General features: G+C 39.5%; 1 protein-coding gene across 45 annotated transcripts in view; it reads left to right on the forward strand.

Moving 5' to 3' along the window:
- Positions 1 to 15,722, forward strand: part of znf185 (zinc finger protein 185 with LIM domain) — a 155,263-nt gene that overhangs the window by 121,438 nt on the left and 18,103 nt on the right. For 43 of the 45 annotated variants that reach the window (XM_072912273.1, XM_072912281.1, XM_072912277.1 and 40 more), the window contains 8 exons: positions 198 to 263; positions 421 to 492; positions 596 to 658; positions 3,782 to 3,874; positions 4,075 to 4,122; positions 9,525 to 9,563; positions 14,658 to 14,711; positions 14,786 to 14,860. In XM_072912273.1, the coding sequence (XP_072768374.1) occupies positions 198 to 263; positions 421 to 492; positions 596 to 658; positions 3,782 to 3,874; positions 4,075 to 4,122; positions 9,525 to 9,563; positions 14,658 to 14,711; positions 14,786 to 14,860 (510 nt within the window). Of the gene's footprint in view, positions 1 to 197; positions 264 to 420; positions 493 to 595; positions 659 to 3,781; positions 3,875 to 4,074; positions 4,123 to 9,524; positions 9,564 to 14,657; positions 14,712 to 14,785; positions 14,861 to 14,946; positions 14,968 to 15,722 lie in introns of all 45 variants that reach the window. The other 2 variants (XM_072912274.1, XM_072912275.1) reach the window with 2 other exon arrangements.

Below are 15,722 nucleotides of genomic sequence, written 5' to 3' on the forward strand. Positions count from 1 at the left end.
GGAATAGGTTGATGAAAACCGTACTAATTACGGGAAAACCGGAGTAGTTGGCAGGTATGTTAGTGTTCCTAAAAATCAGGCATACTGGCCCCCAGACACATTTTTTCTAAAAATTTGGCCCCCGAGTCAAAATAATTGCCCAGACCTGGTATACACTATATCTGTTCCAACATGACTTCTCTATGTATTTTGACCAGGGTGAGCGGTAAGGCCACGGTGTCTTTTGCTGATGACATCACCCCCTTTGACACCCATGCCACAAGGTAATTAATGAATTGTGCATGAGTGAGTCTACAGAGTAAAGTGGAGTCTTAGAAATCTGTTGATTAAACAATGCGCTTTTGTATGTGTGTGTGCGTGTGTGTGTGTTGCCACTCCATGTGCCATGACTCCTCTATCACGGCTTTCTTTCCCTTTCAGCCTCAGCACTCACCGGTCGTGGGCGCGCAAGTGGGAAACCACAAGCCCTCTGCAGACCCACATAGAGGAGAGGTGATGACACACTTCGATTTACTCTTACTCCAGCGTGTTCCGTTGATCTCTACCCTCGCCCATTACGCACTAAAAGCCTTTCAATGTATGTGTCCTCGCTTAGCAGAGAGGATCTAGCCGAAGCCGGAGAGGAGGATCAGCAGACTTTGGTTACGTTTGAGAGGAAGTAAGTCTTCTGCTTGCTTAAAAGCACTGGGGTGCCTTTGTTGCCTCCTTTATTCCCCTGACCTCGCCTCCCTCTCACTGTACGCTGAGGCTTTTGCAGCTTGAACATTCTGCTCATTGAGCCAGAAGACATTGTTTAGTGGTGCTGGTCAGAGGTGGGTAGAGTAGCCAGAAATTGTACTCAAGTAAGAGTACTGTTACTTTAGAGATTTATTACTCAAGTAAAAGTAAGGAGTAGTCACCCAAATATTTACTTGAGTAAAAGTAAAAAGTATGTTGTGAAAAAACTACTCAAGTACTGAGTAACTGATGAGTAACATATACACACACACACACATACATATATATATATATATATATATATATATATATATATATATATATATATATATATATATATATATATATATATATATATATATATATATATATATATACACACACACACACACACACACACACACACACACACACACACACACACATATATATATACACTAGAGATGCGCGGTTTGCGGACACAACCGCGGAGTCCGCGGATTATCCGCGGATCGGGCGGATGAAATTTAAAAAAATAAGATTTTATCCGCTCGCGGGTCGGGTCGGGCGGATTAATTAGATTTTTTTTTTTTTTTTTTTTTTTTTTTTTTTTTGCGGGTGGCAGTTAAACCAATTGGGAAATATATATACATAGTTAAATGTTGTTACCCACATACGAAAAACGAGCAGGCACCTGCAGCATATGCCACAACAGAAGAAGAAAAAAAAAAAAGAGATGGACACTTTTACGGAGCGGAGGGACGCCTCGCCGGGGTCCGGGACCGAGGCTCCTTCCCCCGAGAGGGCCCCACCGGGAGCCGTAGCTGAGGCGATCCGCGAGAAGGGCCCGACGCACGTCCAGGGTCACTACCGCGCCCACCGCACCGACACCCCGCCTCGTCCGCTTTCGCCGCGGCCGGCGTCACGCGCAGCAGGTAAGCAGCTTACCTGCCCGCCACCCCCGTGGCCGGGGGCTCGTAGCATGGGTCACTCCGCGCACTCCGCCCGCGCAGCTTACCTGCTTGCTCGCAAAATGATTATTAGCATTCAGACAGGTTAAAATGTTGCTAAAACCATCACTTTTCTATCAGTCACAGTGACTTTTCAAAACAAAAATATTACAGCAAAAATCATATGGGTTGATTGACATGTTTATTCTGTAAGCTAACTTCAATAGTTTGAAATTATTTTGACAGTTAATGCCAGTTATCCTGTCAACCTTTCACAAGACTTCAATTTGTTAATTGAAAGTATAAATCGTATAAACACTTTTAACAGTATGTCGTGCTGTGAAATACAGCCGACAGGATGGCGCACCAAACACAAAGCAAGGCCATGGTGCAGGAGAACAAAGGACTTATTTCATTTAAGGTTTGTGATAAACCATCAAACTCATTCGTTAAAAGGACTCTATAGTAATATAAAGCGAATTTTTCTGGACATTATCATACAAGAAAAGTTTATTTTTGGGATCGCGATCACCGCGTAATGATTTTTAAAGGTTGCATTACATTATTAACTGTCCCATGTGATCAGCCAGTGCGATTGGAAGTCCATGCTCAATTATTGCCTCCGTAAATAAAACTTCGGCATTTATCACATCCAAAGAATCTGTTTGGGCGACGAAAAACGTTGAAAGTTTTCCACTTGTATCGCTAGCAACGGCATTAGACTTGTGTTTTTTTGTCCCAACGTGGTCTTTTACATCACTAATTCCTCCGTGTCCGATCGAAAAATCTTGTCTGCACAAGGTGCAATTCGCGTAGTTTTCACCCTTTTTTTTTTATTTGTATTAATATTAGATATATAACAACGGGCGGATGGCGGGCGGATGCAGTTCTGATCAAACGTTACATCGGGTGGATGGCGGATGGTTGACGACTTTCTGCCGCGGTTGCGGATGAAATAAATTGCCTATCCGCGCATCTCTAATATACACATATATATATATATATACACATATATATATATACATACATTGATATATACAGTATATAATTTATATTTATTTATTTTGCCGTTTTTGTTTACATGCCAAAGGTGTTTTAATGAATATACATGCATGTTTAACACATATAGATTCCTTTCTTTCATGAAAACAAGAATATAAGTTGGTGTATTACCTGATTCTGATGACTTGCATTGATTGTAGTCAGACAGTAGTGATGATAACGTCCACGTTTTCAAATGGAGGAGAAAAAAAAAGTTCCTCCTTTCTGTCTAATACCACATGAAAGTGGTTGGTTTTTGGCTTCTTATTTGTCCAGCTTCCATATTCGTTTTTATACACTTTACAAGAAAAACATTGGCGGCAAACTCCGTAGCTTGCTAGCTTGTTAGCTTGTTTGCGCTGGCTTTCGGAGACTCTTATTTTGAAAGCGAAGGCGCGATGGAGCGGCACTTTTATTGTGAAGACAGGAACTGTGCAGTCAGTCTTTAGGCTTTTGACGGGATGTACGGTTGAAATAAAAAAGGGTCTTTTTTCCTTCACACTTTTGATTGATTGATTGGAACTTTTATTAGTAGATTGCACAGTCCAGTACACATTCCGTACAATTGACCACTAAATGGTAACACCCGAATACGTTTTTCAACTTGTTTAAGTCAGGTCATGTGACCGCCTGGCTCTGTTTGATTGGTCCAACGTCACCAGTGACTGCATCTGATTGGTGGAACGGAGTGAACGTCACCAGTGACTGTATTTGTTGAAACGCAGGCACTTTGAAGGTCTGTCTGACAGACCAAAACAAACAAAGCGTGCATTAACAGATCGACAAAAATTAGTAGCGAGTAGCGAGCTGAATGTAGATAAAAGTAGCGGAGTAAAAGTAGCGTTTCTTTTCTATAAATATACTCAAGTAAAAGTAAAAGTATGTTGCATTAAAACTACTCTTAGAAGTACAATTTATCCCAAAAGTTACTCAAGTAGATGTAACGGAGTAAATGTAGCGCGTTACTACCCACCTCTGGTGCTGGTAAAAAAAAAAAATAGGTCAGATATCAGATATATTTTTGCCTATCTTTGTCCCCTGTAGTGTGCACAGTGTCCGTTTCCCATTATCTTATGCATGTTTTTGTCCACAAGGTCCAAAGAAGATGACTCTCCATGGGACAAGTGGACGTCTCCATCTGTGTATACTCTCACAAGCACCACAGAGGAGGAAGAGGAAGAGGAGAGGTATCCATCTTCTCAAAGGCGCAGCTCATTAGATGCAAATTAAAGCTTTTATTTATTTATTTTTTTTTTTTTACCATTCAAGCAGAATGGGCTTTATAAGTGTGTGGAAATGAAGAGGCCGTCAAGCATTTAATTGAAAACAAGTTACACTTAAGTGGGAACTTAACTTATTGAATGCTGGTATTTGCTGTGTTTTGCAGCCTGGAGGACTCACAAGTACACACAGTCACAACCATCACCACCATCAGGTAGGAGAAAGTTGCAAAGTTGGAAACTTGTACTCGAGACAAAGTAAAAAGGCATTATTAGATCATTTCAAAATAAAATTATACTGCTGCATGTCAACCTAGCAGGGCTGACCATCCCTATACACGCGCTTTGAGTCTACACTGCAAAAACTGAAATCTAAGTAAGATGAAATATCTCAAATAAGGGTGATATTTGCTTATTTTCTGTCTGATAAGATAATCCTTCTCACTAAGTAGATTTTATGTTACATTGTTTTACTTGTTTTAAGTGTTTTGGTCCTAAATGATCTCAGTAAGATATTACAGCTTGTTGCTGAGATTTGATGACCTATATTGAGTAAAACATGCTTGAAACTAGAATATCAACTGATGCAAAGCTGTGTCATCAACACTCACAAGTATAAAACTACTTTTTTAAAGTAATAATTTCTTATTTCAAGCATGTAAAAAAAAATCATGACTTTGACACAATTGTCTCATATTAAAACAGATGACAGCCAAATGGACTTTGCTGTTTTATTTTCAATGAAACAATAGAAAATACGTACTCCTATAGTAGTACACTTGTTATTAGTGAGAAAATACTTATTTTAATGTATTTTTGGGTTAATTGAGGTTAGCTATTTTTACTTGTTTTGGAAAGTCTTGACAAGCCAAATTTTCTTGTTCCATTGGCAGATAATTTTGCTTAGTTCAAATAAAATACCCCTAATTTTTGTTTTTTGTTTTTTTTGAACACTGACTTTTTGCAGTGTAGAAAAGCGCTATATAAATCTAATCCATTATTATTTTTATCTTTAACACTGGTCAAGGACTATGGATGTAAAATGGCAATTAATGACAGGCCGCTTCATCTGAAAAAAATGATTTTCAGTTCCTTCCTAAAAAAAATATCAAAAATCTGAATATCATGTTTGTTTATACATTTACAAGTGAAACTAATATATAATATAGGCTCATAACATGCAGCTCTACTAAAATATATAATGTACCGTATTTTTCGGAGTATAAGTCGCTCCGGTGTATAAGTCGCACCGGCCGAAAATGCATAATAAAGAAGGAAAAAAACATATATAAGTCGCACTGGAGTATAAGTCGCATTTTTGGGGGAAATCTATTTGATAAAGCCCAACACCAAGAATAGACATTTGAAAGGCAATTTAAAATAAATAAAGAATAGTGAACAACAGGCTGAATAAGTGTACGTTATATGAGGCATAAATAACCAACTGGTATGTTAACGTAACATATTATGGTAAGAGTCATTCAAATAACTATAACATATAGAACATGCTATATGTTTACCAAACAATCTGTCACTCCTAATCGCTAAATCCCATGAAATCTTATACGTCTAGTCTCTTACGTGAATGAGATAAATAATATTATTTGATATTTTACGCTAATGTGCTAATAATTTCACACATAAGTCGCTCCTGAGTATAAGTCGCACCCCCGGCCAAACTATGAAAAAAACTGCGACTTATAGCCCGAAAAATACGGTAGTTTACTTGTGAACTTAATCATTCAAAAACGTAAAACAATAACAATGTGGGAACAAATGAATGGCAAAATAAAGCGAGTTTGTTACAGTAAAAAAGAGTTAGAAAAAGTAAAAGTAAGGTCAAAAAACTGTGTGGCTCGATTCCACCATACCTGACTGCCATTACCCATAATACCTTGTGTCCAAACCATATTACCACACAGATCCCTCCGCCATATATGCAATTAAACAGTTACGTCATCAAATTATTTAGACAAATGTAATAATTACAAATAAAGTGTACCCTTATTATAATTATTCTAAGCATGCAAATAAAGTAAATACCGTATTTTTCGGAGAATAAGTCGCTCCGGAGTATAAGTCGCACCGGCCGAAAATGCATAATAAAGAAGGAAAAAAACATATATAAGTCGCACTGGAGTATAAGTCGCATTTTTTGGGGAAATTTATTTGATAAAACCCAACACCAAGAATAGACATTTGAAAGGCAAATAAATAAAGAATAGTGAACAACAGGCTGAATAAGTGTACGTTATATGAGGCATAAATAACCAACTGGTATGTTAACGTAACATATTATGGTAAGAGTCATTCAAATAACTATAACATATAGAACATGCTATACGTTTACCAAACAATCTGTCACTCCTAATCGCTAAATCCCATGAAATCTTATACGTCTAGTCTCTTACGTGAATGAGCTAAATAATATTATTTGATTTTTTTACGGTAATGTGCTAATAATTTCACACATAAGTCGCTCCTGAATATAAGTCGCACCCCCGGCCAAACTATGAAAAAAACTGCGACTTATAGCCCGAAAAATACGGTAGTTTACTTGTGAACTTAATCATTCAAAAACGTAAAACAATAACGATGTGGGAACAAATGAAGGGCAAAATAAAGCGAGTTTGTTACAGTAAAAAAGAGTTAGAAAAAGTAAGAGTAAGGTCAAAAAACTGTGTGGCTCGATTCCACCATACCTGACTGCCATTACCCATAATACCTTGTGTCCAAACCATATTACCACACAGATCCCTCCGCCATATATGCAATTAAACAGTTACGTCATCAAATTATTTAGACAAATGTAATAATTACAAATAAAGTGTACCCTTATTATAATTATTCTAAGCATGCAAATAAAGTAAATACCGTATTTTTCGGAGAATAAGTCGCTCCGGAGTATAAGTCGCTCCGGAGTATAAGTCGCTCCGGAGTATAAGTCGCACCGGCCGAAAATGCATAATAAAGAAGGAAAAAAACATATATAAGTCGCACTGGAGTATAAGTCGCATTTTTGGGGGAAATATATTTGATAAAAGCCAACACAAAGAATAGACACTTGAAAGGCAATTTAAAATAAATAAAGAATAGTGAACAACAGGCTGAATAAGTGTACGTTATATGAGGCATAAATAACCAACTGGTATGTTAACGTAACATATTATGGTAAGAGTCATTCAAATAACTATAACATATAGAACATGCTATACGTTTACCAAACAATCTGTCACTCCTAATCGCTAAATCCCATGAAATCTTATACGTCTAGTCTCTTACGTGAATGAGCTAAATAGTATTTGATATTTTACGGTAATGTGTTAATAATTACACACATAAGTCGCTCCTGAGTACAAGTCGCACCCCCGGCCAAACTATGAAAAAAACTGCGACTTATAGCCCGAAAAATACGGTAGTTTACTTGTGAACTTAATCATTCAAAAACGTAAAACAATAACAATGTGGGAACAAATGAATGGCAAAATAAAGCGAGTTTGTTACAGTAAAAAAGAGTTGGAAAAAGTAAGAGTAAGGTCAAAAAACTGTGTGGCTCGATTCCACCATACCTGACTGCCATTACCCATAATACCTTGTGTCCAAACCTTATTACCACACAGATCCCTCCGACATATATGCAATTAAACAGTTACGTCATCAAATTATTTAGACAAATGTAATAATTACAAATAAAGTGTACCCTTATTATAATTATTCTAAGCATGCAAATAAAGTAAATACCGTATTTTTCGGAGAATAAGTCGCTCCGGAGTATAAGTCGCACCGGCCGAAAATGCATAATAAAGAAGGGAAAAAAACATATATAAGTCGCACTGGAGTATAAGTCGCATTTTTTGGGGAAATGTATTTGATAAAACCCAACACCAAGAATAGACATTTGAAAGGCAAATAAATAAAGAATAGTGAACAACAGGCTGAATAAGTGTACGTTATATGAGGCATAAATAACCAACTGGTATGTTAACGTAACATATTATGGTAAGGGTCATTCAAATAACTATAACATATAGAACATGCTATACGTTTACCAAACAATCTGTCACTCTTAATCGCTAAATCCCATGAAATCTTATACGTCTAGTCTCTTACGTGAATGAGCTAAATAGTATTTGATATTTTACGGTAATGTGTTAATAATTACACACATAAGTCGCTCCTGAGTATAAGTCGCACCCCCGGCCAAACTATGAAAAAAACTGCGACTTATAGTCCGAAAAATATGGTAGTTTACTTGTGAACTTAATCATTCAAAAACGTAAAACAATAACAATGTGGGAACAAATGAATGGCAAAATAAAGCGAGTTTGTTACAGTAAAAAAGAGTTGGAAAAAGTAAGAGTAAGGTCAAAAAACTGTGTGGCTCGATTCTCCCATACCTGACTGCCATTACCCATAATACCTTGTGTCCAAACCATATTACCACACAGATCCCTCCGCCATATATGCAATTAAACAGTTACGTCATCAAATTATTTAGACAAATGTAATAATTACAAATAAAGTGTACCTTTATAATTATTCTAAGCATGCAAATAAAGTAAATACCGTATTTTTCGGACTATAAGTCGCTCCGGAGTATAAGTCGCACCGGCCGAAAATGCATAATAAAGAAGGGAAAAAAACATATAAGTCGCATTTTTGGGGGAAATATATTTGATAAAAGCCAACACAAAGAATAGACATTTGAAAGGCAAATAAATAAAGAATAGTGAACAACAGGCTGAATAAGTGTACGTTATATGAGGCATAAATAACCAACTGGTATGTTAACGTAACATATTATGGTAAGAGTCATTCAAATAACTATAACATATAGAACATGCTATACGTTTACCAAACAATCTGTCACTCCTAATCGCTAAATCCCATGAAATCTTATACGTCTAGTCTCTTACGTGAATGAGATAAATAGTATTTGATATTTTACGCTAATGTGTTAATAATTACACACATAAGTCGCTCCTGAGTATAAGTCGCACCCCCGGCCAAACTATGAAAAAAACTGCGACTTATAGTCCGAAAAATACGGTATATAATTTTGATGATCATGGCTTACAGCTCATGAAAACCTTGAATTGAATATCTGATGTTTTCAAAAACTGTAAGCTATGATCTTCAAAATTATGAGAAATAAATGGTTAACATATCTCACGTTGCATGTAATGAGTTAATATCACATACCAGTTTCACATTTGAAGTTGAATTGCTGACATGAATGGACTTTTGCAGGAAATGTTTTGAGTTTCGCTTGTAATACATGTCTTGTGATGACAATGACCAAACCCTAAATTAACTATCATACCAAATTTCCCCAACTAAACTTTTCCATTAAAACTTTTAATCTATTTTCTGCAAATTTCCCAGACATTTTCCTCCTGTTTGCAACCCTGTAGGCAGGACAACAAACTCACAGTTGATTATGAAGTAGCAGAATTGTGAAAGTGACCGACTTGGTCAATAAATCCCCAGCCTCTCTGGAGGAGACTTAGCAGGGCCGAGCCAAGAAAAAGAAAAAATCAGTTTATTGGAACGCGTCCAGCTTATTGACGGCAGCAACCGACAGTGAAAGTCTAATCTGGCTTCTTTCATACTCCAGGGACTCCTACGGAAGACAGGAGGAGTACGGGATGAATCGGTGAGTTGTTGATCTTGTGAAAGTCACCGTAACACACAAAACACTCTTCTGTTTGCTCTGCTGGTCATCAAGACACAGTTCTGTCTAAGCTCTGTAGTGAGGACTTTTTTCTCTATGACGATCATGTTCGCTTCATAACGCTAAAATGCTGAAGGACTAATAGTTTTAAATGCAGATGAAGGTCAATTATGGTACTGGAGGTCACTGATCTCACAACAATCTCTGATGATTATTACAAAAACTGAAACTCTTTTTCCACGTGGTTAAAGCTCCCATATCCAGTCGCTATTAATTGGTTCCAGACATGAATGCGACAAATGTATTTCCGCAAAGTAGGAATTAGAGATGTCCGATAATATCGGACTGCCGATAATAGAACAGAATAAATTAGAATAGAAAGTACTTTATTGATCCCCGGGGGAAATTCAGCTCACAATAGACAATAATAATAATAAATAATGTAATATATATAATATATGATGTATATAATATATAAATAATATAAATATATTCTACATATACTCTACATTTAATATCGGCCAATAAATGCTTTAAAATGTAATATCGGAAATTATCGGTATCGATTTCAAAAGATCTCCTCCCCGGGTTGGGGAGGAGATCTTGCCCCAAGTGGAGGAGTTCAAGTACCTTGGAGTCTTGTTCACGAGTGAGGGAAGAGTGGATCGTGAGATCGACAGGCGGATCGGTGCGGCGTCTTCAGTAATGCGGACGCTGTATCGATCCGTTGTGGTGAAGAAGGAGCTGAGCCGGAAGGCAAAGCTCTCAATTTACCGGTCGATCTACGTTCCCATCCTCACCTATGGTCATGAGCTTTGGGTTATGACCGAAAGGACAAGATCACGGGTACAAGCGGCCGAAATGAGTTTCCTCCGCCGGGTGGCGGGGCTCTCCCTTAGAGATAGGGTGAGAAGCTCTGTCATCCGGGGGGAGCTCAAAGTAAAGCCGCTGCTCCTCCACATCGAGAGGAGCCAGATGAGGTGGTTCGGGCATCTGGTCAGGATGCCACCCGAGCGCCTCCCTAAGGAGGTGTTTAGGGCATGTCCGACCGGTAGGAGGCCACGAGGAAGACCCAGGACACGTTGGGAAGACTATGTCTCCCGGCTGGCCTGGGAACGCCTCGGGATCCCCCGGGAGGAGCTGGACGAAGTGGCTGGGGAGAGGGAAGTCTGGGCTTCCCTGCTTAGGCTGCTGCCCCCGCGACCCGACCTCGGATAAGCGGAAGAAGATGGATGGATGGATGGATTTCAAAATTATCGGTGGCCGTATAAACAACTTTAACACTGTTACAAATATGCGCCACACTGCGAACCCACACCAAACAAGAATGACAAACACATTTCGGGAGAACAGCCGCACCGTAACACAACATAAACACAACAGAACAAATACCCAGAACCCCTTGCAGCACTAACTCTTCCGGGACGCTACAATATACACCCCCCCGCTACCCCCTACCCCTGAACCACGCCCCCCTCAACCCCGCCCACCTCAACCTCCTCATGCTCTCTCAGGGAGAGCATGTCCCAAATTCCAAGCTGCTGTTTTGAGGTATGTTAAAAAAAAATAATGCACTTTGTGACTTCAATAATAAATATGGCAGTGCCATGATGGCATTTTTTTCCATAACTTGAGTTGATTTATTTTGGAAAACCTTGTTACATTGTTTAATGCATCACAACAAAATTAGGCATAATAATGTGTTAATTCCACGACTATATATCGGTATCGGTTGATATCAGAATCGGTAATTAAGAGTTGGACAATATCGGCAAAAAAGCCATTATCGGACATCTCTACCTTTAGTCAATGTCAGGTTGTGACGTTGATTCAATGTTAGAGATCAACGTTGTCTCTATTTACTAATACAACTATTTTGCAATGTTGTTTCGAATTGAATTTTAAAGGACATGTATGTATAATCAATGCTGTACAGCAGTGGTCCCCAACCACCGGACCGCGGCTCGGTACCGGTCCGTGGATTGATTGGTACCGGGCCGCACAAGAAAAAATAAATAAAATAATAATACGGTAATAATAAAAAAAATAGTTTTTATTTTTTTATTAAATCAACATAAAAAACACAAGATACACTTACAATTAGTGCACCAACCCAAAAAACCTCTCTCCCCTATTTACACTCATTCACACAAAAGGGTTGTTTCCTTCTGTTATTAATATTCTGGTTTCCATATTATATATCAATATAGATCAATGCAGTCTGCAGGGATACAGTCCGTAAGCACGCATGGTTGTATTTTTTTATGAAAAAAAGAAAAATACCATCATGTCATAGAGCATGGGTGTCAAACTCTGGCCCGCGGGCCATATTTGGCCCACCGTGTAATTTCACTTGGCTCTTGAGGCGATATCAAATTAACACTAGAGTTGGCCCGCTGATTATATACAGCGGCGGTGCCGCGGTAACACCGCATTCACCGCTACTTCTCATACTTGCCAACCCTCGCGGGTGACTCCCAAACTTCAGAGCCCCTCCCAAATATCTTCACGTCTGCTTTTCATCCAGTCCAACTAGTGCTGGTCCAGTCACATAATATGTGCGGCTTCTTGCACGCACACACACGTGAATGCAATGCATATGATCGACAGCGATACAAGTTACACTGAGGGTACCCGTATAAACAACTTTAACATTGTTAGAAATATCTATCAATCAATCAATCATCAATCCATCCATCCATTTTCTACCTTCGTATTGTGTCAATCAATCAATGTTTATTTATGTAGCCCTAAATCACAAGTGTCTCAAAGGGCTGCACAAGCCACAACGACATCCTCGGTACAGAGCCCACATAAGGACAAGGAAAAACTCACCCACAATATGCGCCACACTGTGAACCCACACCAAACAAGAATGACTAACACATTTCGGGAGAACATCCGCACCGTAACACAACATAAACACAACAGAACAAATACCCAGAATCCTTTGCAGCACTAACTCTTCCGGGACGCTACAAGGTGTGTGTGTGTGGGGGCGGGGGGGGGGGGGGGGGGGTTTGGTGGTAGCGGGGGTGTATATTGTAGCGTCCCGGAAGAGTTAGTAATACAAAGGGTTCTGGGTATTTGTTCTGTTGTGTTTATGTTGTGTTGCGGTGCGGATGTTCTCCCAAAATGTGTTTGTCATTCTTGTTTGGTGAGGATTCACAGTGTGGCGTATATTTCTAACAGAGTTAAAGTTGTTTATACGGGTACCCTCAGTGTAACCTGTATCGCTGTTGATTAAGTGTGCATTCACGTGTGTGGGCTTTTAGAAGCCGCACATGTCTTGAATCTTGGCCGGCACGTTGTCAGAATGGATGAAAAGCGGACGTTAAAGGCAATGCTTTTAAGGCACGCCCCCAAGACTGTGGTCCGGGTTGACTACAAGATATAATGACTGATGAACACCTTTGTTCGATAATGAAGGTTGCCTCAGCTCAAAGCCTGAGCCCCGACATTAATGAACTAGCATCCAAGAAAAGATGGCAGGTATCTGGCTTGGGCACATCAGATTAGATCAGTGTGTTGCAAAATGAGCAGTTTAAAGTCCTGAATGGTTGGTTTATTCATTGTTATTTTATTTTCAAATTTATTAGCCTGTGGAAAAAGTTAATGTTGATATTCACCTCAGAAGGCTGCAAATATAAAAGAGGCATTCAATTTTTTTTTTAAATTGTATTTGATATGCAATTGATATTTATTAATTATTATTATTATTATTTGAAACTCGAGTTTGCGTGTCACTATAAAGTTATATAAGCCTTGCTTGTTCAATATTCAATGCAAAACTTGTTTGGGTCCCTATTAGAGATGCGCGGTTTGCGGGCACGTCCGCGGATCGGGCGGATGTAATTAAAAAAAAATAAGATTTTAACAGGGGTCACTCCGCGCGCTCCGCCCGCGCAGTTTACCTGCCCGCCACCCCTGTTGCCGGAGGCGCGTAACAGGGGTCACTCCGCGCGCAGTGCGCTCACGAAAGGGGTGGGGCTCACCCTGGTTGATATAGACAGCAGGACGGTGGCCATGGAAGTCGGAACCCGCTAAGGAGTGTGTAACAACCCACCTGCCGAATCAACTAGCCCTGAAAATGGATGGCGCTGGAGCGTCGGGCCCATACCCGGCCGTCGCCGGCAGCGAGATGCGCTTGGAGGTGCGCTCAGCGCGGCTCCCATATGATTGCGCACTGGTGTGCGTCTGGGTCGTGACAGCGTGGCACGCAAATGTCTGTGCTGCATTGGATCAGTCTCCTTTCTTTAACAGGCAAAAGCTTTATAACCTCACTAATGCCTTGCATCGTCTATATTAGATATATAACAACGGGCGGGTGCGGGCGGGTGCGGTTCTGATCAAATGTTACATCGGGTGGATGGCGGATGGTTGACGACTTTCTGATGCGGTTGCGGATGAAATAATTGCCTATCCGCGCATCTCTAGTCCCTATTAAAAGGTTAATTTATTCATCCTTGGCCTGCTGCTTTGTTCAGTTTTAAATTTTGGCCCACTCTGTATTTGAGTTTGACACCCCTGTCATAGAGGAAACCACTTTATATATTTTTTTCATCAAAATCGACCATTTGAGCGCCTCTCCTCTCGAAAACGGAGCCAAACAAGTGAGGGAGCTGATAGATTTTTCTCACGTTTTACCACAAACAAGCTCTCGGGACTCATTACTGTTACAAAAACATTAGAAAGTCAATTTTGCATAATAGACGACCTTGAAGGCACTTTCTCGGAGTGGCTCACCAGTGACATCTCATTCAGTGTGAGTGACATCATCTGCCTTTCCATTGTCGTGCAATTTTCTCCTTCCGCCACCATCGCACACTGTGATGAGTCTCCAGATGCCAGATTAACGATGCACGTTAGAGGTGTCCCTTTTGTCAAACGGCGTCGCCATCAAACCGCGCGACATTAACAAGTGATGACAGAAAATGATTATCTTCCTGAGCTGTACTGAGCAGATGCAGTGTGTGTGTGTGTGTGTGTGTGTGTGTGTGTGTGTGTGTGTGCATCATCGGTGTCAGCCGTGATTGAGCGATGAGACTAACAATGCAGTGTTTTGTCTGACACCAGGACCAGGCTACAAGAAGTCGCACGCACCCCCTCACCAGATCCTGAAAGCAAGAAGTGAGCAGCACTTCCATCAAAGTGATAACTGATGTTCCTGTTGTCTAAAGTCATCTTGTGTTGTTGTGCTTTAGGCCCTTTGTGTACCTGAAGGAGTACATCAATACCACAGAGCTGTCCTCCCATAACGCCTCAGACTCAAACAATAGGTATAGCCAACACTATGTCTTATTTATGATATTGATAAGAAATGCTGCTGATTAATGGTGTGTACATTATCTTCTGTCTTTTACAGCTGGTCGTCCTCTTACTCCAGGTAATTACCAATGTTTTATCTTGTTTTAGTATTTGCCTGCGGTGTCACACCAACACCTTTTTAAAATATTATTCCTTAATTAATGTTCACAATTTACCTAACAATCCATTTTTTTGTAACATGAGTTACAAAGACAAATGGGAACTATTAACCATTGGGAGACAATTTTGTGTGAATGAAATGACAATTTTTAAAATGCAATTTTACCCCAAAATTATTTTAATGTCTACCGCATTTTTCGGAGTATAAGTCGCTCAGGAGTATAAAGTCGCACGGGCCGAAAATGCATAATAAAGAAGGAAAAAAACATATATAAGTCGCATTTTTTGGGGAGAAATTTATTTGATAAAAGCCAACACCAAGAATAGACATTTGAAAGGCAATTTAAAATAAATAAAGAATAGTGAACAACAGGCTGAATAAGTGTACGTTATATGAGGCATAAATAACCAACTGAGAACGTGCCTGGTATGTTAACGTAACAAATTATGGTAAGAGTCATTCAAATAACTATAACATATAGAACATGCTATACGTTTACCAAACAATCTGTCACTCCTAATAGCTAAATCCCATGAAATCTTATACGCCTAGTCTATTACGTGAATGAGCTAAATAATATTATTTGATATTTTACGGTAATGTGTTAATAATTTCACACATAAGTCGCTCCTGAGCAATGTTCCCTTTCAGGTGCGCGCCTGTGCAATTGCGCACTGCTCAAGCGTCCTCTGCGCACACACAAAATCAAATAA

The sequence above is a fragment of the Nerophis lumbriciformis genome, linkage group LG35, assembly GCF_033978685.3.
Source record: "Nerophis lumbriciformis linkage group LG35, RoL_Nlum_v2.1, whole genome shotgun sequence".
Lineage (NCBI taxonomy): Eukaryota > Metazoa > Chordata > Actinopteri > Syngnathiformes > Syngnathidae > Nerophis > Nerophis lumbriciformis.